General features: G+C 46.8%; 1 protein-coding gene across 23 annotated transcripts in view; it reads right to left on the bottom strand.

Moving 5' to 3' along the window:
- The window catches only part of RIMBP2 (RIMS binding protein 2), a 2,252,680-nt gene that overhangs the window by 204,848 nt on the left and 2,027,037 nt on the right, over positions 1-20,795 (bottom strand). For all 23 annotated transcript variants that reach the window (XM_069620091.1, XM_069620095.1, XM_069620096.1 and 20 more), the window contains one exon: positions 11,538-11,609. In XM_069620091.1, the coding sequence (XP_069476192.1) occupies positions 11,538-11,609 (72 nt within the window). The remainder of the gene's footprint in view (positions 1-11,537; positions 11,610-20,795) is intronic.

Below are 20,795 nucleotides of genomic sequence, written 5' to 3'. Positions count from 1 at the left end.
ATCTACCAAAGCTCACCGTCCGTGGATTTACCTGGCAAGCTAATGAAGCTCGCCGCCAATGGATATACCTAGAAATCTACCAAAGCTCACCGCCAGTGGATATACCTGGCAATCTACTGAAGCTTGCCATCTGTGGCTATACCTGGCAAGCTACTGGGGCTCGCTGCCAGTGGATATACCTGCCAATCTACTGAGCTCACCACCAGTAGATAAAGCTGGCAAGCTACCGAAGCTCATCGCCAGTCGATATACCTGGCAATCTACAGAAGCTTGCTGCCAGTGGATATAGCTGGCAAGCTACCGAAAGCTCGCTGCCACTGGATATACCTGGCAATCTACTGAAGCTCACTGCAAGTGGATATACCTGGCAAGCTACCGGAGCTCACTGCTAGTGGATACACCTGGCAATCTACCAAAGCTCGTCCCCAGTCTATATACCTGGCAAGCTACCGAAGCTCGCCGCCAGTGGATATAGCTGGCAAGCTACTGAAGCTCGCCACCACTGGATATACCTGGCAATCTACCAAAGCTCACCACCAGTGGATATACCTGCCAAGCTACCTAAGCTCACCGCCCGTGGATATACCTGGCAAGCTACTGAAGTTTGCCATATGTGGATATATCTGGCAAGCTACCCAAGCTCGCTGCCAGTGGATATACCTGGCAATCTACCGGGGCTCGCCGCCACTGGATATACCTGCCAATCTACCGAGCTCACCACCAGTAGATATAGCTGGCAAGCTACCGAAGCTCGCCGCCAGTGGATATAGCTGCCAAGCTACCGAAACTCGCTGCCAAGGGATTTATTTTCAGTATGCACTGAAACCACAGCCAATTTCGCATAAGAAAGGTGATAACTTGAGGAGCTAAGATTGAAAGGGTAGTGGACGTGGCAAGGTTACGAGGTGAGAGGGAACTGATAGCAACTGTAGGGAGGAGTTTCCAACAGGAGGTTGTAGAACCCTGGGGCGAGGGAGAGGTACAGACATCAGCCCGGGGGCTGAGAGGGAGTAACACAGAAGCAGAGAGTGGTACAGAGTAGTTGGGAGGGAAGAGGAGCAGAGCAGAGCAAGCCGTGAAAGCGAGGAACACCAAGAAATGATAGGCAAGTTCCGCGGGCATTGTGGACCACGCGAGTGCTAGACAGTGGGAGGAGGAATGAGAGGGAGTGAAGGAGGTTACACATAGCTCAGAGGGGTGAAAGGGAAGAAAACCAATGTTTCTTCACCCCGCTCTAACTCTCCTGCTTGCTATGCCTGACGTGGTCCTGGTCCAAGAAGTAGTTGAGGGGGTGCAAGACTCCTGAAAGCCTGCATCTAGATCGGGTAAATGGAAGTGTGCTCGATAACCCCATGAGCCTCAAGGCCAGAGGCAGGGAGAGGTCAGGCAACCTCCTTGGAACTCTAAAGACTTGTGTGAGGGAGTCACCCGTTTACCTTAGTTGGCCCTCACTTTTGCATAATCCCCAAATAAATATGCTAAATATCTTCTTTTATTATTTATTTTATTTGCATATGTTCCATCTAAAACTTTTGCAAAAGAGACATTTCTTATAATCACTCTTGCCAAAGTACCATCTTTCCCTTTTCCAATTTAAATTAATCTTGAAAGTTCCATCTCCTACTTTGCATCACAATTCTCCTCTATTAGACTGAGTGGCTCTCTTATACATTTTACTGCAGCTGGTGATAGTCCTAGTGTCCTTCCTCTTAGCAACAGTGGCCAGCATTCTTCAGCCATCATCATTACAGTGGGCAGTCCTCGACCTAGATAAGGCCTTGGACTCTCTGAAGAGGTGGTAGAGAGTTTCCATTTGGCCGGTGTTTTTGCAGAATCTTCAATCTGAATGGGTTTGTTTCTTTGGATCTCTCATTGCCAGCACTTCATTGGTTTTGTGCACGTTTAGCCAAATTTTCATGCAATTCCGGCTGAATGCTGGGTCTGGGAATTGTTTCAGATATTCCGGGAGGTTTCCCCTGCATCAGGGTTCAAATCGGGTATTGCAAAATAGTTTGGACCTCTCTACTTTATCAGCTGTTTCAGTGCAGTCTAGTTTCCACTGATTCTTCTTAACTGTTCCTGGTGTATGGTGTGGATCTTCCATTGTCGCCCCCAATTCTGAGAGTTTAGCTTTCTCTTACACTCCCCAGGTGGCTAATGTTCATCCGTCCTCCTTTAGGGGTGCCGTTCTTGGATCTCTACATTTGCCAAAGAAGCTCAGAATCTTCCATTCTGCCGGTGCTTTTAGGGAGCATAAACCTAGCTCTTGTCTGATGGCTTGAATCGGGTTTGTTTTTGGTATACCCAACACCCTTTTCCAGACCATCCCCTCTAGCATTGGCCAGTGTGTTTTGGGGAACCCTAGTGTGGCCCCCACTCCATATGTTAGGGTTGGTACAAGTTTAGTTTATCTGTAGGTTGTTTTCCGTTGCATACTCCTTTCCAGCCCGGAGCTGCCTCTTTAAACCTATTGCTGTTTGGCCCAGCATGACCAGATCGTCTGCATACAGTAGTTGTGGAAGTTGTATCCCCTCTATTGAGTTTTCGCCGTCCCCTTGTCGAAGTATAAATTGAAGAGGGATGGGGCCAGTGGGCATCCTTGATTTACCCCACTCTTGTCGGTAGTTCTTCGGTTAGCCATCCTCTAGTGTCTAAGCGAATCTTGATGGAAGTATTGGAGTGGAGGGCACTTATCTGGTCCAAGAGGTTTTCCAGGGAATCCCGACGTTGTTTTGCCGTTCGATCTAAGAGTTTTGTCTTTCAAAATCGACAGTATGGACATTGGTGGAGCTGTCCAGAGGCCTTTGACCAATCCTGACTGAAAGTTATCAAGGAGTCCAGACTCCTTTGGCCAGGAATTTAGTTGTTTGAGGAGAAGTGTTGTGTAGATTTTGCCCAGTACATCTAATAAGGCTATTGGCCTATAGTTAGCTGGATCTTGTCTATTCCCACTTTTAGAAATCGGAATGACATTGGCCGTTGCCCACGAGCCTGGCATTTTTTGGGATTCCAACACATCTCTCACTATTACCTCCAACATCAAGGCCCATTCCTTTGGGTTTTCTTTCAGGGTCCTGTTGGCGAGGCCGTCTGGGCCTGGGGGTCTAGATGTGCTTGCGCGCTTTATTAGGCAAGTGAGGTCTTCAGTGTCAAAGCTCAAACTCCAATTTGTTTGTGTTTGACGTATTGTAGGACGAGCTGTTGTCGGGGGCATACATAGACCTTCAAAAAAGTCCACCCACCCGGTTTCTGAAACACCATTTACTGGCGGGTGGCTAGACCCATGATTTTTCTGGTTCCAGATGGCCCACATTTCTGCCATGTTGATTGAGCTGACAATTTCCAGCATCTGCTCTGCATCTTGTTGCAGTATAATGTGCTTTATTACTATCTTTAATCTTTTTTACTGTCAGTAGGTGATTCAGTGCTCAGATGCTCTTTTAGCTGGTCTGATTGCTTTTCTCATCTCCCTTTTTTGCCACGATGAAGCAGTTATAAGCATGTCCTTGTGCATCAGTGCATCAGTCTTTTCCACCTTTGTCCCGATTTTTATTAAAAAGGGGTTAACGTTTTGACAGAGTTCACTGGGAACTGCACAGACCAGTTTGCTGATTGGTTGACTTCCTTAAGCAGTAGTTGCTGTCAGAGCGTCTTTCCTCCTCATTCTCAGCCTGCAGCCATTGTTTATTCTCCCACATCTATGGTCATTTTTTGTTTCCATCCACGTATTTCCTGGACCCATGACATTTTCAAGATATTGTGGTCGCTGGAGGTAGTCGGGAGCACTTCTAGTCCAGTGATGGGAGTCCATCAAGTCCTTAGACACGAAGATGTAGTCAATGACTGAGGCTTGCTGGCCTCTTTTCCAGATGTTACATCGCTGACCTGATTTTTCCAAGCAGCCATTTATAATATGGAGGCTCCTGCTTTCCATCAGTTTCATCCAAAGGTCACCTCTCGGGCCTTGGCCTTTTGGTGCTTCTTCGCAAATTCCAATCTCTTTATAATGTCGGTCATAACATTGCGAGTTTAGGTCACTACAGATTCTGATTGAAGGCACTAGTTGGTTATATGCCTGGCTACATCCTCCAACATTTTTTGGGGGGTCATTCTTATCGGGTTCCAGTAGATGTTTATTATAGTTAGTGTTCTCTGAGTTTCGCTCTTAGATGACTGGCTTCCCCCTTTTGTCCCCATTATTGTTTGTTGGATGAAAGGGCCTCTTACGCAGTGTATTCTTACTTCAAGATCCACACCATTCCTCACACACGTCGAAAGGCCTGCTTGTGGGAGGCCAATCACTTCCCTCACTGCCGGGTTCAGCAGTACAGGACACCCATCCAACACTGGACTGGACAGTCAAGCAGCCAATTCTCTTGAAGACATACAAAGTCCAGCTCTGTCCAATTCGGCTCCCCTTTGGCAAAGAGGTGAGATGCACCCCTTGTATTCCACGGGATGCCGGTAAAGATCCTCTTCCTGTTCACCTGGGGGTTTTCCTATTTTTCGGGGTTGGTGCTAACGCTACCGCCAACCAGGATCAATTGTCTTCCTCTTGTGCTTTTGAGGGCTGTCCATCTCTTTGGACCGCTCTGTTGTGGACTCTACCCCCATCTCACGCTGTTTTATTGTCCGTGTCAAATGTAGTCCTTGCTGAGTATTAACTACTCCTGCAGTGCTGTGTGTAGGACTTCCCCCTTTGTCTGGGTCTCTAGGGCCCTGAGGAGCTCTTTCTGGGGTTTGTGCTATATTTGTTGAGGGGCTAGTGAGGTGTTGGATTGATCTTTCTCTGTGCTCTCTTTTATCTTTTCTTTTGACAGTCACGTTATCTCCCTCTTCCGACGTGTCTGTCAAGTCATAGTCCATCTGGCGAAAGCTTGAAGCTGCAGAGAGCGTCAGATTTTTTACCACAACGGAATGTAGGTGAAGCTGAACCAGATCCAAACGTTCTTCAATTTCAAACTCTATTATCGCCGGATTATCTGAATTTATCTGGCGTAGGGTCGGGGTGCAAGGGCATACATTTGAGATCTTCCTTCTATTCAGAATCAGCTCTCTACTTTTGTGGACTACTCTCTCGAGTCTCAGTCTTCTTTCCATCCGTCTGTTTGTCCTCGCCCCTTCTTTTCTATCCTGGCCCCTTGATTTGCAGATCTTAGTGTTTAGAGAGGGAAGAGTAGAATTATCTGGCGACCTCTTACTTATTGGTCGTGCTCTATTCTGCCATTGGGCCCCTGTCATTTCCCCGTTGCATATTTCTGTTGGGCTGTTCTGTAGCCTATGGTTCACAGAATATCTTGTTTTCTTTTCCGGAGCTCCATTCCCTATCTTATCTGGACCACACTGGGCAGCTTCATGAGCTCTCCTTTTTTCCTCATGCAACTCCTGCTTGTGTGCTCTAGGCAGGCACCACTCGATCCCTTCTTTCTGCCATTGTTAGGAATTTTCCAGAGGATTTTTCTTCCCTGGTATTCCTGTCTTCCGTTTGTCTAACTGCTCTATTCAATAGATAGAAGTATCCTCACATCTTCTCTTTGGTTTTCCGCGTCTTCTACCATTGAGTATGTTGAAAGATTTAGGAGCACTGCTAGATTCTCTTCATCCGGACTTTCCCCTCTTCCGTCCTGCATGCTTTGTCTCTCGGTATCACTTATCTCTCCTTATCACTTTCAGCTGATCTCAGTTTTACCATTTATGTTTTGGTTTTTACCTTCAATGTCCTGTTCCCCATCTGTTGTGCTTGGTTGGGCTTAGTTAAGTTTGTTTCCAGTATTTGTGTGCCTCTTAGGTTACCCCTCGCTTTTTGTGTGTGCGCCGTCTATGGGGAGTTTGTTGTCTCAGTTCTTTTTCTCTTTCTACTAAATAAGTCAAGGGTGCTTGCTTTTCCCCCTTCTGTGGTTAGATCTACCACTATACCGTTGGCGATTGAAGGTGGACGCATCTGATTTTCTGTTTCTCTCGTCCTTTCTTGGTTTTCATGTGAGGTCGAGCAGCCTTAGCTTTCTCCTTTCTCCCCACTACTAGCGAATCGTCCACGTGGGGGCGCTTTAGGTCTTACTTGCTGTTACCACTGATTGTGAAATATCCGTTCCTGCCTCTCTTTGTACGTTTGCAGGGTGTCGGTCAGGGCAGCCTCCACATCCTTCACACAAAAGATTTTACATAGCCCTTTTTTCACCTGTGCTTTTCTCTGCTGTGAGATACCCTTCAATAAATATCAGCCTGGAGTCTACCATTGCCAATTGGGTTGTTTGGTCCTTCAAGGCATCATTTATGGCTTCATATAGTTTGGTAAACGGAGACATAGCTATGGTCACCACTGACATCTGGCCGAATAAATCATGGTTCGATTTTCTTGTTTGTGTGTTATCCTTCGTTCTTGATCGTTGGGGTTCCCCCTCTCCATGTGACTGGGATATAGTGGCAGTTGGAGACCGTCCCAGCAACTCCTCGTCCTGGTTTTGGGAGTTCATGTTATTTCTGTCCCACGTGATGTTAGGTGGGTTACTGGAATCCCACATAGACCTCTGCCTATTGATGTCAATTGTCAGGCCTTGAGCTTGCGTTCTTTGGCCCCCTTCAGGGGTTATAACCACCGATCTTTCAGCCGGCCCACCTATCAAACTTTTGGTGCTTTGCTGGTCGGTTGCAATCGAGCTTTCCATCATTTGAGGGCCCTCAGTACCTTGACTCAAAGGTCCCACAATTTTTGACCTACATTCGTTGGGATTCGATTTGTCTACCTTTGAGTTTTCATGGGGTCGGCAGGCCTGAAATAGTGCGCCAGAGGGGTGATCCCAGTATTCGCACTTATAGCATTTCTTTTCTCCCTTTTATACCGTTCTGCACCTGGCTCATTTTCTGAATAAAGTCTCAGTCATTTTAGTGCAGGAATTGTATCACCTCTGGCCCGTTCGGCCATGCTGCATGATGTAGCTTGTTGGTCTGGAGCACCAACGGCAGAGACGCTTTCCAAGACTTCTCTGTCAGAGAGTTCCTCACTGTTAGTTTGCAGGTCAGTTTGTACTGTTTCTTCCCTCTGAACTTGTTCCAGGGTCACTTTTCCATTCATAAAGCCTTCTGTGGGCTCCTGCCCTATTTTTAGTACTTTATTATTTTTTGTCCCACTCCACTTCCATTTTGCTTTATTTAAGCATACCTTATTTTGTATTGTCAAATTTGATGAGTGCAATTGTGCCTTCTTTTGGGATGTCAAATGCTCTTTGAAGCAGGCCGTTTCTCCTGGTCTGCACGGTAGACCTCCAACCATCGGGGAGAAGACCGGAGCAGCATATGGTCCAGTCATCTTTCCTATTGCTGATTTGTGTGTGACTATGCTCGTAGGTCCCTCCGTCGGGCCTACGGGTGAACTAGGGTCTAATATGGTTGATGGTGTGTTGACTTGAGTACTGGCTACGACCGCTTGTCCGCCTATTTACAACTCGAAGTATCCTCACAGATCAAGTCAGCGAGGGGGTTCTCGACTAATTCCATGCCCTTATTTTTACGTTCCAGAGAAAGGTATGAACGTACCAGGGTAGCTGTTTCCAGGGAGATTGCGCAGCATGCTCTCTCTGCACCACTTCCCTCTCCCATTTCCTCTAAGTCTCCTTCTCGATCCACCGAGCTCTTTAACGCGGCGTGTATTTCAGCATATAGCTCTGCTGCTGCTGGACTGCACACCTCCGTGTCCTCTGCCATATGGCCAGCGGGCACGGTAAGTTATTTGGTCTTGTCGTAAGACACCGGGGGGAGGTTGGGGATGGGGTTATCACGTTGGACTGTGTCAAGCAAACATTGTTTGTACCAAGGGTCCGTTCATCATCAATCCCCCCCGTTATCAGAGCAGCATCACCCACCCGTCGCACTGGTTGTAGAGCCGGGTGTTGCAGTCCACTTCGCAGTCTCCGAATCCTCTCCCCTGACACAAGTCCAACAGCATCAATGTCGGTCGGGCCAGGTTTGGATTTTTTTTGTTGACATTTTGATATGGCCCTGTGTTCCGCCTTCAGACCGAACTTCAAACATGCGCAAGGCTTCTCTTGTCGTGTGCGTCCCCAAGCTGAGTCCTCCAGCACTCGGCTGCAGTCGGCTGAATGGCGAGTGACTGGACTCGGCTTGGAACTCTGCGCAGGCGCTCCACGCGTGTCTCTCAGCTGATATACTTGCGCTTAAAGCCACAGTAACGCCGCAGTAACGCTGTATCAGGATACAGACAGCGTAAAGCAATCCTTCGTTAGCAGAGCAGAGTAATACAACCAAGCCTTCCTCCAGCCATCCTTTTCTGCGAGTGACTGGACTCGGCTTGGAACTCTGCGCAGGTGCTCCGCACGTGTCTCTCAGCTGATATACTTGCGCTTAAAGCCACAGTAACGCCGCAGTAACGCTGTATCAGGATACAGACAGCGTAAAGCAATCCTTCGTTAGCAGAGCAGAGTAATACAACCAAGCCTTCCTCCAGCCATCCTTTTCTGCGAGTCACTGGACTCGGCTTGGGAATCCGCACAGGCGCTCCGCGCGTGTCTCTCAGCTGATATACTTGCGCTTAAAGCCACAGTAACGCCGCAGTAACGCTGTATCAGGATACAGACAGCGCAAAGCAATCCTTCGTTAGCAGAGAAGAGTAATACAACCAAGCCTTCCTCCAGCCAGCCTTTTCTGCGAGTGACTGGACTCGGCTTGGAACTCTGCGCAGGCGCTCTGCACGTGTCTCTCAGCTGATATACTTGCGCTTAAACCCACAGTAACGCTGCAGTAACGCTGTATTAGGATACAGACAATGCAAAGCAATCCTTCGTTAGCAGAGCAGAGTAATACAACCAAGCCTTCCTCCAGCCATCCTTTTCTGCGAGTGACTGGACTCGGCTTGGAACTCTGCGCAGGTGCTCCGCACGTGTCTCTCAGCTGATATACTTGCGCTTAAAGCCACAGTAACGCCGCAGTAACGCTGTATCAGGATACAGACAGCGTAAAGCAATCCTTCGTTAGCAGAGCAGAGTAATACAACCAAGCCTTCCTCCAGCCATCCTTTTCTGCGAGTGACTGGACTCGGCTTGGAACTCTGCGCAGGTGCTCCGCACGTGTCTCTCAGCTGATATACTTGCGCTTAAAGCCACAGTAACGCCGCAGTAACGCTGTATCAGGATACAGACAGCGTAAAGCAATCCTTCGTTAGCAGAGCAGAGTAATACAACCAAGCCTTCCTCCAGCCATCCTTTTCTGCGAGTGACTGGACTCGGCTTGGAACTCTGCGCAGGTGCTCCGCACGTGTCTCTCAGCTGATATACTTGCGCTTAAAGCCACAGTAACGCCGCAGTAACGCTGTATCAGGATACAGACAGCGTAAAGCAATCCTTCGTTAGCAGAGCAGAGTAATACAACCAAGCCTTCCTCCAGCCATCCTTTTCTGCGAGTCACTGGACTCGGCTTGGGAATCCGCACAGGCGCTCCGCGCGTGTCTCTCAGCTGATATACTTGCGCTTAAAGCCACAGTAACGCCGCAGTAACGCTGTATCAGGATACAGACAGCGCAAAGCAATCCTTCGTTAGCAGAGAAGAGTAATACAACCAAGCCTTCCTCCAGCCAGCCTTTTCTGCGAGTGACTGGACTCGGCTTGGAACTCTGCGCAGGCGCTCCGCACGTGTCTCTCAGCTGATATACTTGCGCTTAAACCCACAGTAACGCTGCAGTAACGCTGTATTAGGATACAGACAATGCAAAGCAATCCTTCGTTAGCAGAGCAGAGTAATACAACCAAGCCTTCCTCCAGCCATCCTTTTCTGCGAGTGACTGGACTCGGCTTGGAACTCTGCGCAGGCGCTCCGCACGTGTCTCTCAGCTGATATACTTGCGCTTAAACCCACAGTAACGCTGCAGTAACGCTGTATTAGGATACAGACAATGCAAAGCAATCCTTCGTTAGCAGAGCAGAGTAATACAACCAAGCCTTCCTCCAGCCATCCTTTTCTGCGAGTGACTGGACTCGGCTTGGAACTCTGCGCAGGCGCTCCGCACGTGTCTCTCAGCTGATATACTTGCGCTTAAACCCACAGTAACGCTGCAGTAATGCTGTATTAGGATACAGACAATGCAAAGCAATCCTTCGTTAGCAGAGAAGAGTAATACAACCAAGCCTTCCTCCAGCCAGCCTTTTCTGCGAGTGACTGGACTCGGCTTGGAACTCTGCGCAGGCACTCCGCACGTGTCTCTCAGCTGATATACTTGCGCTTAAAGCCACAGTAACGCCGCAGTAACGCTGTATCAGGATACAGACAGCGCAAAGCAATCCTTCGTTAGCAGAGAAGAGTAATACAACCAAGCCTTCCTCCAGCCAGCCTTTTCTGCGAGTGACTGGACTCGGCTTGGAACTCTGCGCAGGCGCTCCGCATGTGTCTCTCAGCTGATATACTTGCGCTTAAACCCACAGTAACGCTGCATTAGGATACAGACAACGCAAAGCAATCCTTCGTTAGCAGAGCAGAGTAATACAACCAAGCCTTCCTCCAGCCATCCTTTTCTGCGAGTGACTGGACTCGGCTTGGGAATCCGCACAGGCACTCTGCGCGTGTCTCTCAGCTGATATACTTGCGCTTAAAGCCACAGTAACGCCGCAGTAACGCTGTATCAGGATACAGACAGCGCAAAGCAATCCTTCGTTAGCAGAGAAGAGTAATACAACCAAGCCTTCCTCCAGCCAGCCTTTTCTGCGAGTGACTGGACTCGGCTTGGAACTCTGCGCAGGCGCTCCGCACGTGTCTCTCAGCTGATATACTTGCGCTTAAACCCACAGTAACGCTGCAGTAACGCTGTATTAGGATACAGACAACGCAAAGCAATCCTTCGTTAGCAGAGCAGAGTAATACAACCAAGCCTTCCTCCAGCCATCCTTTTCTGCGAGTGACTGGACTCGGCTTGGGAATCCGCGCAGGCGCTCCGCGCGTGTCTCTCAGCTGATATACTTGCGCTTAAAGCCACAGTAACGCCGCAGTAACGCTGTATCAGGATACAGACAGCGCAAAGCAATCCTTTGTTAGCAGAGCAGAGTACATCTCTATATATGTGCCGAATCTCTATATTTGGTTGTGGCGCCCCTTCTTGATTCATGTGCCAGTCTTAAGCTCTGCCAAGCACTCCACAATAATGTAGTGTCAAGCAGGGCCGCTAGACCGACACAATCAGGACCGCAACAGTGTGGACATCAGAAGGCCGTCAAGGGCAGCCCATCAAGCCTCTGGGGGGCAAAGGCCACACTACATGGACCCCAAGATTGCCAGGCATAGGGGGGCACACATATCGGCCGGACAATCAAATTAATGGCTACTATGTCATTTTACCACAGTTGTTTTTTTAGATGAATTTATTACCGCCAACCTCCAACCTCCATATAGATTTCAATGAGTTTTTTCGATGGAACTCTTTTGGTAAAATTTCCATCGACTGCCTGCAAAAGGAACCCACTCAATGGAGGCCGCTTTGTGTGACTGGAGGGGTGGAGGCGCCCAGCTCTACATAGAAAGAAACCATGCAAAGGACTTACGTAGTAGAACCCGTCGTCGTCAATCTCCCCAAACACTGTGATGATGTCTCCCGTGCAAAAGGTTAACTCGGCCTGCAAGGAAGGGAAGGGTGTAGCGTCAGCTCTGTTGCCATAGTAACCCATTCACATCATCATATGTCAAACAGTAGCTTCTGTACACACTGGTGTACATGCATTATCCAATGCATACAGGCTTCTTTATAAAATTATTTCTAAAGTGCACCCTTATAACAACGGGCTCAGTGCAAAAGAGACAATTACACCTCAGGAGGATAGGTCAGGGGCAACGCGCTCGCCTTGAAAACAAGACGGCACGGAGCAGCACAGGTCCGATCCCCGGGTCCGGGCTTAGAAACCTCTGGGTATTAAGCGCGTTATAAATAACCTATCATATCATATCATTCAAGAAATCAATAAAATTACGTCAACTCCCAGCAGCAAAAAATAAGAAGGGGCGGAGAAGCACATCCGATAAAATAAATAAAAATTGGGGAGTGGGTTGGCCCTAAACACAAACAATGTGTTTAGACAGCCATGGGAAAGGAATTTGCGCCCATGGGGGCTAGTCCAAACAGATATGTATTTAGTAATAAAGAAAGGAGGTCAGGAGCCCAAGGAATATTGGGACCGTGGTTCCATGAAATGAGAGGGGCGGGTGGTTGAGGGGGGCGGGGGCAGCAGGAAAAGCCTGGCTAGTCACAGAGGAGAGTCTGAATTTTAAAATGTCCACTGTGTTCTTGGACCCTCCAGTGATCTGGTGTATCTGCGCAAGGGTCACCGGTTGGGCCAAGCTGCGGGTTCTAAGCCCTTGAACTGGGAAGTGCAGAGGGAGCCAGTCTTTGCAGGAGGATGGGAGAGGTGTGGTGGGCCCCAAGGGAAAGATGGATTTTAGGGGTCCCAACTTTGAAGGTGGCCTCATCGCAACACAACTAACAGCATCTTAAGAGTTAGATTGTAAAGGATTACACAACCTGGCAGTTTTCATTAATTAATGAATCTTTTATTGCACGCTTAATACCGGACACCAGTCTCTAAGCGCGGGGTCGGGGTTCGAACCTGTGTTGCACAGTGTTTTCTTGTTTCCAAGACACACGCCTTTCCCCCAAGCTGTCCCCATGGCCCAGTTGTTTCTGCCAGCAGAACCAGCGCCCAGTGCTTCATGGACCTTAGGTACAGGCATGAGTGTCAACTTATGAAAATGTATTGGTGGTGCCCTGGCAGCAACATAAAATCACCAAAATGGGGGCAGTATTGAAAGTGATATCATGTGACCATGGACCCCATGACTTCAGAGTAAGTGACATTACTGAATACATTGCAATACGTTACGAAAGGATAAGCTTTAATAAGCCAGATCAGGTTTTCACTCAGAGAGATGCAAACCTATTATATGTTCTTCTTTTGACACTGTTGCCTGTAAGGTAGTGTTTTAATACTAACAGTAATATTTAATACTGTGGGAAAGTAGCAGCACTGGCATGAGTGAGTGCTACTGATCAGAGCACTATAGATAAAGTTACCTTTGACTGTTCGTAATTTTGACTTATAGGAAAGAAACGGACACAGAGGTGAATTTGCCCAGGTTGACACCGTTTGGCTAAGTCTAAGAAGCAGGATTGTGTACCCAGATCTACAGTTTGACATGCAGGCGGAAAAATACACCTCCGCCCGCTGCCTATCTTAAGCCAATGCTTTCTGTATAGATTTCTTTTAAAAGCTAAACTACTGCTATGTGCTGTTTTACAAAGCACCCAACTACCTGGCAAATGAGCCGGACCAAATTAAAATCTTGATAGGAACAGGTTAAGCAAAATAGGTTTAATTCGCTCTGAAAGAACAGAGAGGCCCACCTGGAAGACGATTACGGGGCATTTCAGAAATGCAGTCGGAAAACGCATCCACCTTGTTCAGTTTCCACGGGGCATTAACAGCTGCGTGTGATAATGACCTCCAGTGACTTATCTCAAGTACCTATTCGAGTGGCAGCTACCTCCATGCGTCCTTTAACAACTGATTAGTGTTGTGCCGCCAGGTGCTTACAACAGTGTGGCAATGCTGGTAACAGCTCAGTGGGTGAAGGGCCTGCTGCAGCGAAGTGGGTGAAATCTAGGACACACGTGTTGGCATGTCTGGCATGGTGCTGCAACCGCTCGATGGAAACCAAACAAAGTTCTGTAATGATAACACCTATCTGTACATGCTTTCCGCTTTGGACCTTCTCTTACACAATCAGAATCAGGGGCGTACCGAACTTCAGCTTCGAGTAACTATTCGGCCGAATTCCGGCTCAAAAAAAGCTATTCGTCTCCAGACGAATAGTTTCTTGCTATTCAGCTCTTGCCGAATACATTGACATTCTCATTTGAATACAATGCAACATGAACTCAAAGGCAAATATAGACTTCAGTTTTCAAAACTGAATAGAATTAGACCAGACAAATTGCTATCACACAGCTGAAAAATATCTTATGTTGTAATCTGCTCTTTAGGGCATGTTTTGTTACAGATTCTTAGACAAAAAATGTGCTCATCTTTTATACTTAGTCTGTAACAATACAGGAACATCTTCTCTTTTGGCAAATGTTTATATGCAATGTGCACTTTTTTCAATTGGAAAAAACAAACTGAAAGAAATGTGCATAGATACTTTTAGTTCCTGTCATGTCACTTCCCATTGCGTACGTCATAGTTCCCTCTTATCTTTTTTTAAGGACTTGAGTTCTGAGTTCTTCATTATCTGATATTTTACCAGGAATTATAAGGTGCATCTGTTTGTGTATTGGCGAGAAAACGTTGCTAGCATAAGTGAAAAGTGAGCAGCATTTGTTTGAGTCGGGTGAATAGTTGTGAGATGGAGTTCACACATTTCAGATTTCCTCTTGACTTGTGTCCTGCATGTGCTGACATGAACCATTTTATACATTTCTATGTGAGCTGTACTTAAGTTTTGAAACTCACCCGCATCGACTTTGCAACTGGATAGAGAATGCAATGCACCTGATTCACAAAGGCAGTGCTTTTGCGAAGCCTCCTACTTTAACTGGCACTGAATATGCAACACTCTTCTGTACATTTGGTCCCTTCACTTTGGTTAAATCTGCTTTACATAAGATGCTACATTAATTACAATGAAGAGAAATAACAGTATAGAATGCATTTAAAATGGTGCTTTATTTGTTTTTTTAATAAGTGTGTTTTTTGAAGTTTGGAACATGATTTATTAAATAAAGGAACTCTTCAGCTTCATATTCAGCTTCAGCCGAATAGATGACAAAATATTCGGTATTCAGACGAATACTAAATATGCTATTCGGTACAGTCCTAATCAGAATGCTGAACACGCAGTCTGCAATCTCTAATGTAGACCTCATTCCAAACAGTGTGACTGGAGCAGAATCCTCGAGTCACGTGCTTTCCTCTTTATTTGCACACGTCCATGTTCTAATTGCATTATAGACCTCGGGAGGGTCATGATCGTGGGATAATGACCCCCCGCCTCCCAACTGATAGCCAATGGCTTCACGCGGGACACTAACTTGGCAGTGGGAAGTTGTCCCAGGGTGCTGCGCCCTCCATCTGCCTAGAAGGCAAAATGAATGACCTGCAAAGGTCATGAACGGAACCCCTTCTTTCTGGCAATGCCCACCTGCAAAAGGCAAAGGGTGTACTTTCCAGGTGTACCACCCTACCCTACCCTCAGTATACCAGCCTGTGTGTGGCACTGCCATGGGCATGACTTAGCCAGACGCCTTGGGCGTCTATGGCGAGATACCCTGGCTGGCAGCGTGGGGGGCAGAGATAGTCCTGGAATGCTTTGGAGAGGTAATAGTACTCTGCACACAAACGAACATTCTGAAGGCCAATGAAAGTAGCCAAGATGACACTCTACCCACACGATTATCTAACGTCATGCCGCCTAGATTGTTTTCTTTTCAAAGCTATGAAGAAACTTAGCCTCTCGTTTGTCCGGTTTAGATTGGACATGTTCTGATGGCTGTGGCTGTTTGTCTGTCCATCACCTTTTACAATATTGAAGTTTGGTTTTCCCTTTATGAATGCAGAATAGTAGATTTGTAGGGTTGTGAGCATCCGGAGGCCATTGCTGGACAGTATTTCACACTTTGCATGAAACACCCAGAAATCTCTAGTGAGGGGAGTTCATTCCAACAGTTATGTTGAGTTGATTTATACCGCGCCGCTATCATTTCTCCAGGCACTCACATGGCTCTGTAAGAAGGTGGGCGGGGGGAATAGTGGGCGGGGGGAGTGGTGGGGGAAGAGGGATAGGATAGAGGTTGTGCTCTTCTGTTGGTGTGGGTGGATATGCAGACCTTGTTTGGTAGTGGTGCACAGCAAATTGTTGGAACCATACATTTTTCGTTTGTTGATTTGAAGAAAGTTAGCAACTCTTGGTTCGCGTTAACATGTAAGGTTTATTTGTTGGTAAATATCCAATCAGCCTAGCACGTATGCTAGGTGCATGTGAGAAACAAGCTTGCAGAACCAGGAGAAACTGGCGTCTGTGTGTGTTGGCTTTCTGAGTGTGATTGTATTGTGCGCACTAGAGTCCTGAGCGACAACGTCCAGTGTATGAGCTGTTTGTTGCAGCAGTTTGTTCTTTTGGCGGATGTGTGGGTTGAGTGTTTTGTGTGTGGTAGGGCTGGATCGCAGGGGCGGCTCATCCATAATGAGCAAGTGGCGTCGACCCACCGGGTCTTGGCCCCCTCTCACCTATTATGGAGGAGTCACCCCAGTGAAATACGAGCACTCGCTCAGGTGTTTTGTTCAGCTGAGGGAGTGCTCTTAACTGTCAACGGGAAACACTATTCCCTTTAACAGTTACATTTCCCCAGCCGTGCAAGCTCAACGAGCCATGAAAAGCTGCAGGCATTTGCTTCCCTAGTATTGCATGGCTCTTTGGCAATGCTGGCTGGGGAGCTGCATGTTTGTATGTGCAAGGAGTCACTCCTACGCCTCCTCGCACATACAGACAGAGCAGGCTGGAATGGGGTGTCTCCATACCCACGCTCAGGCCCCTCTACGCATTAGCAGAAACAAGGAAGCTTCCTGTTCATGCTAGCAGGGGCCTGGAAAGGAAAGACCTGCGGCAGAAAGGACGTTTGTTTATGTTGCTTTTTTAATTTAAATTATGTGTATGGATGCGTGCATGCTTGTGTTGTTAGCTGAATTAATGTATGATGATGGATGCTGATGTGTATGAGAGCATGATAGCTGTGTGCATGCATACCTGCCTAACCTTCGGGTTTTCCCAGGAGACTCTGGGTTTTTAGCCTTTTCTCTGGGTCTTCGCGGAAGACCCTGGAGTCTCCGGGTTTTTGCTGCAGTTTCCGGGTCCCATCCAATCCTCCATCTGATTGGCTGCAAAAGACCGATGCCGGTAGCCAATCGGGTGGAGGTGTGGGCGGAACCAAAAAGAATGCAGACTGGAGGAGATTGGAGCAAAACAAAGAAGTAATACGGCTTTCAATCCGGTGTCAGTATTGCTGTGTTTATCTTTTATGCTTTAATTCTTTTTGCCAGTTTGGCTTGTTTTAGTCGCCCTTCAATGCAAATAATAAATACTGATTTCAATCCGGTGTCATTAATGACATCGGATTAAAGCAGTATTTAGCTTTTTTTATTTTTTCAGCTTTCATTCTTTTTGGCCAGTTTGTCAGGGCTCAAGTCGAGGGTACACCCGGGTGGACTCAGTCCACCCACTTTTTTCAGAGGGTAGACTCCATCCCCCCCAGCTAAAGTGAGAAACAATGAAGGTCCTCTTTGAATTAATGAATTAAAGCCGACCTCAGGGATTGAACCACAGCCATCAGGTTTGTAGGCTGAACACCTCACCACTGAACTATATAACCTGATGAAAAACAACTAAGGTGAAATGTCCAATTTCGGTACTGCAAGTTCCAGGGAAAACTTTTTGTATTGGTTCTTGGAGTTTATGACATGCACACATTTAAAAGTTTTCAGAAAATATCCTCTCTTGGTTTTGTGTGTGTATTGATTTTATGGAAGGCGTAGGCCCTTCGTCCTATGTAATTTGGGTGGTAATGAATTGCCAATTTAATGAAATATATTGCATTCCATCGCAAAGTGCAAACTTGTGGACGGGGCGTGTGGGCAGAGCTGTGTGCAAAGGGCGGAGTCTTGTGTGGCTGTGGGCGGGCAATACATCTCAGGGTTTTTGATTTTCAAATGTAGGCAGGTATGTGTGCATGTTGCATAAATGTGTGTGTTTGTATGCTCATTTATTATTTAAATGTGTATGGATGCGCGTATGCTTGTGTTGTCAGTGAGTTCACGATGGATGGTTGTGTGAATGAAACCGAGTGATTTCAGTCTGTATGTTGTGTAAATGTGTGTGTGTGTGTGTTTGTGCTGGTCAGAGATGATTTTGCACAACCCCCTTCCTCACAGTCCAAAATCAGCTCTCCGTCTGAGGCGCTGTGTTTTTTTTACTGCACATCTATGATAGCTGGCTAGTAATAAATACCATACCTGCCCCCCTGGCCTCCAGCGCCTTGCATACACACATAATCACTTTGATTGTGTGAGTTTGGCGCTGTGGGGCCCAGAGAACATTTTTTTTTACTGGGCATCTACAATAGATGTCCATTAAAAAAATACCATCCCCACCTTGACCCCCAGTGCCTGCCATACACACATAACTACATTGATTGTGTGCATGTGTGAGGAGCTCGGGACACAGGGGACAGGCGTGCCATTTTTTTTTACTGGGCATCTATGAGAGATGTCCAGTTAAAAAAAAAAAACAGGCCTTACCCCAGTGCCCCCCAGCACCTTGCATACGCACAATCACATTCATCGTGTGCATGAGGCACTGGGGCACAGAGGTCAGCATGGCATTTTTTACTGGGTATGCCTAGATTCCTACCGCCTCACATGCAATGTCAAGCCTCCAGCGCCTCGCAAGTACACACAATTGATTATCTGTGTATGTGAGGCGCTGGAGGACAACGAGGGAAGAAATGGCATTTGTTGATGGGCATCTGATAGATGGCCAGTAAAAAATCCCATGACCGGGCCCCCAGCACCTCGCATGCACACAATTAATGTGTGCCTGTGATGCGCATGGGGGCCTCAAGGGGCAGGCATGGCAGTTTTTCATTGGCCAATGCCATGACTGTACCCTGGGACTCCAGGTACTGACACGCATCTGCCCCCTGGGCCTCGCAAGCGCCTCACAATCACACATATTCCCATTTATCATTAATGTAATTATGTCTGGCTGCATGGTGCTGGCACGCCATGGAGCAGGCATGGCATTTGTTTACTGCACATGGTTGATAAAGCAAGCATGATAAGTGTTACTATGTAACTAGAGTCACATTTTAATGCAGCCAGTCGAGCCATTTCTTATTGTGGTATGACATTTTGTATTGGGCATCTTTGGTAAAGCAAGCATGATAAGTGTTATTATGAAGCAAGACTGCCATTTTTTATGCAACCAGTCTAGCCATTTCTTACTGAGCCACGACATTTTGTATTGGGCATCTTTGATAAAGCAAACAAGATAAGTGGTATTATTCTAACTTTGGCATGACAGTTGGTAGTGGGCATCTTTGGTAAAACAAGCATAAGTGTTATTATGCAGCTAGAGTACCATTTCAATGCAGCCAGTCCAGTAATGTCCTTATTGTGGTATGACATTTTGTATTGGGTATCTTTGGTAAAGAAAGCATGATAAGTGTTATTATGAAGTAAGACTGTCACTTTTATACAATTAGTTTAGCCATTTCATATTGCGGTATAACATTTTGTACCGGGCATCTTTGATAAAGCAAGCATGATAAGTGTTATTATGTAGCTCGGCTGGTATTTTAGTACAGCCAGTTTGGAGATGTTTTAATACTTTGGGATGCATTTTTAATGGTAAAGCCAACTCGAGTATGTTCTTACGTGGGCATACTGCCATACATTGGCAGAGTAAACATGGACATGTTTTCTTATAGTATCATTACTGTCATTATGCAGAAAGCAAACATGAGTATGTTCTTATATGGGAAGAATAGGGTATAATGGTGCAGTCAGCATGGAAACATATGGGCACAGCCAGTGTGAAAAGTTGTATACTGGCACATAGTGTAGGAAAAGGCATCATCAAAATGTGTTGAAGAAATGCTCCTGTGCACTGTTGGTGACTTGCATCTATTGGATTTTTTTCATGAATTACCCTACAAAACCCAATTGCAAACTGGCTTTTTACCCAATTCTTCTACAAAGTGTGCTCCAAAATCCACAATTTTCATCCATTATTTAAAAGAATTTCTGGGAGGGAGAACCCCCCCGAACCCTTCTTGAGTGGTGCAGTCTCCCTTGCGACGCTCGGTCGCTCTTGCATATCTGGAACAAATATTTACACGCCTCCAGTTCAAAAATTCACCAGCCGCCACTGCTGGCTTATTAGGTCAGTACTTTAAGTTTCACTAATTGGTGCCATGACATGTCTATTCATTCATTTATAGCTGACGTGTATGGCGGCAAACGCACTTATTTTGTAGTGACAACTAACACTTTTATCCAGCCCTGCCATTTCTGTCCACTACGGTTTACATTTTGGGACGTGGAGTTTTGCTTTCTCCAAGTGTGGGCTTAAGTGCAAAGTGCTGTTCACCAAGAAGCAAAAACCTAAAAGATTTTTCTTAACACGCCCTTCTTACTACGCAAGGTGGGTGGGGAGGAGACTCCAGGCGCGAGTGGCTCATCCCGCCTCCCTACTTTACATTCTTGCCCAACGAGAAGTGTAGAACTAGAGGCCCCAGAATGCCAAGGAAAAGGAATGTGAACTGGATGGGCTGCTGACGTGTGACATCTGACAGCTTAACATTTGGAACTCAATGTCATTGTGCAGCGCGCAGTTAGTGTGCGGCAGTGTGATGACCTATATGTGATCTTACCGACCACAATTACAGAGTGGTACATTTCATTGTGGACAAAACACTGAAAACACACAATTTCTTGTGTGTTGTATTTGGGGGGGGAGGGGTTCTCCCCTCCAAGGACACCGTTTTTTAAACCTTTTTACGCCAGCCCGACCCCATCCTGCCCCATTTTAACCCCCACTGCCCTTTATTTATTTCATTAATGTTTGTGGTGTTTTTCGGTGTCATAGTTCCCTCTGAAATGTACCACTCTGTTTTGTTTGCAGTAAAATGACTGGATACTCCCATGCCGGGTGGGAGGTGCAACGTGTACTGTTCATTTTGGTACTTGAAGTATCCTGTT

Source organism: Ambystoma mexicanum, chromosome 10 (genome assembly GCF_040938575.1).
Source record: "Ambystoma mexicanum isolate Mex_15411 chromosome 10, UKY_AmexF1_1, whole genome shotgun sequence".
NCBI classification, from domain to species: domain Eukaryota; kingdom Metazoa; phylum Chordata; class Amphibia; order Caudata; family Ambystomatidae; genus Ambystoma; species Ambystoma mexicanum.
Note: the sequence above shows the minus strand (reverse complement) of the source record. Positions and strands in the feature narration are given on the sequence as shown.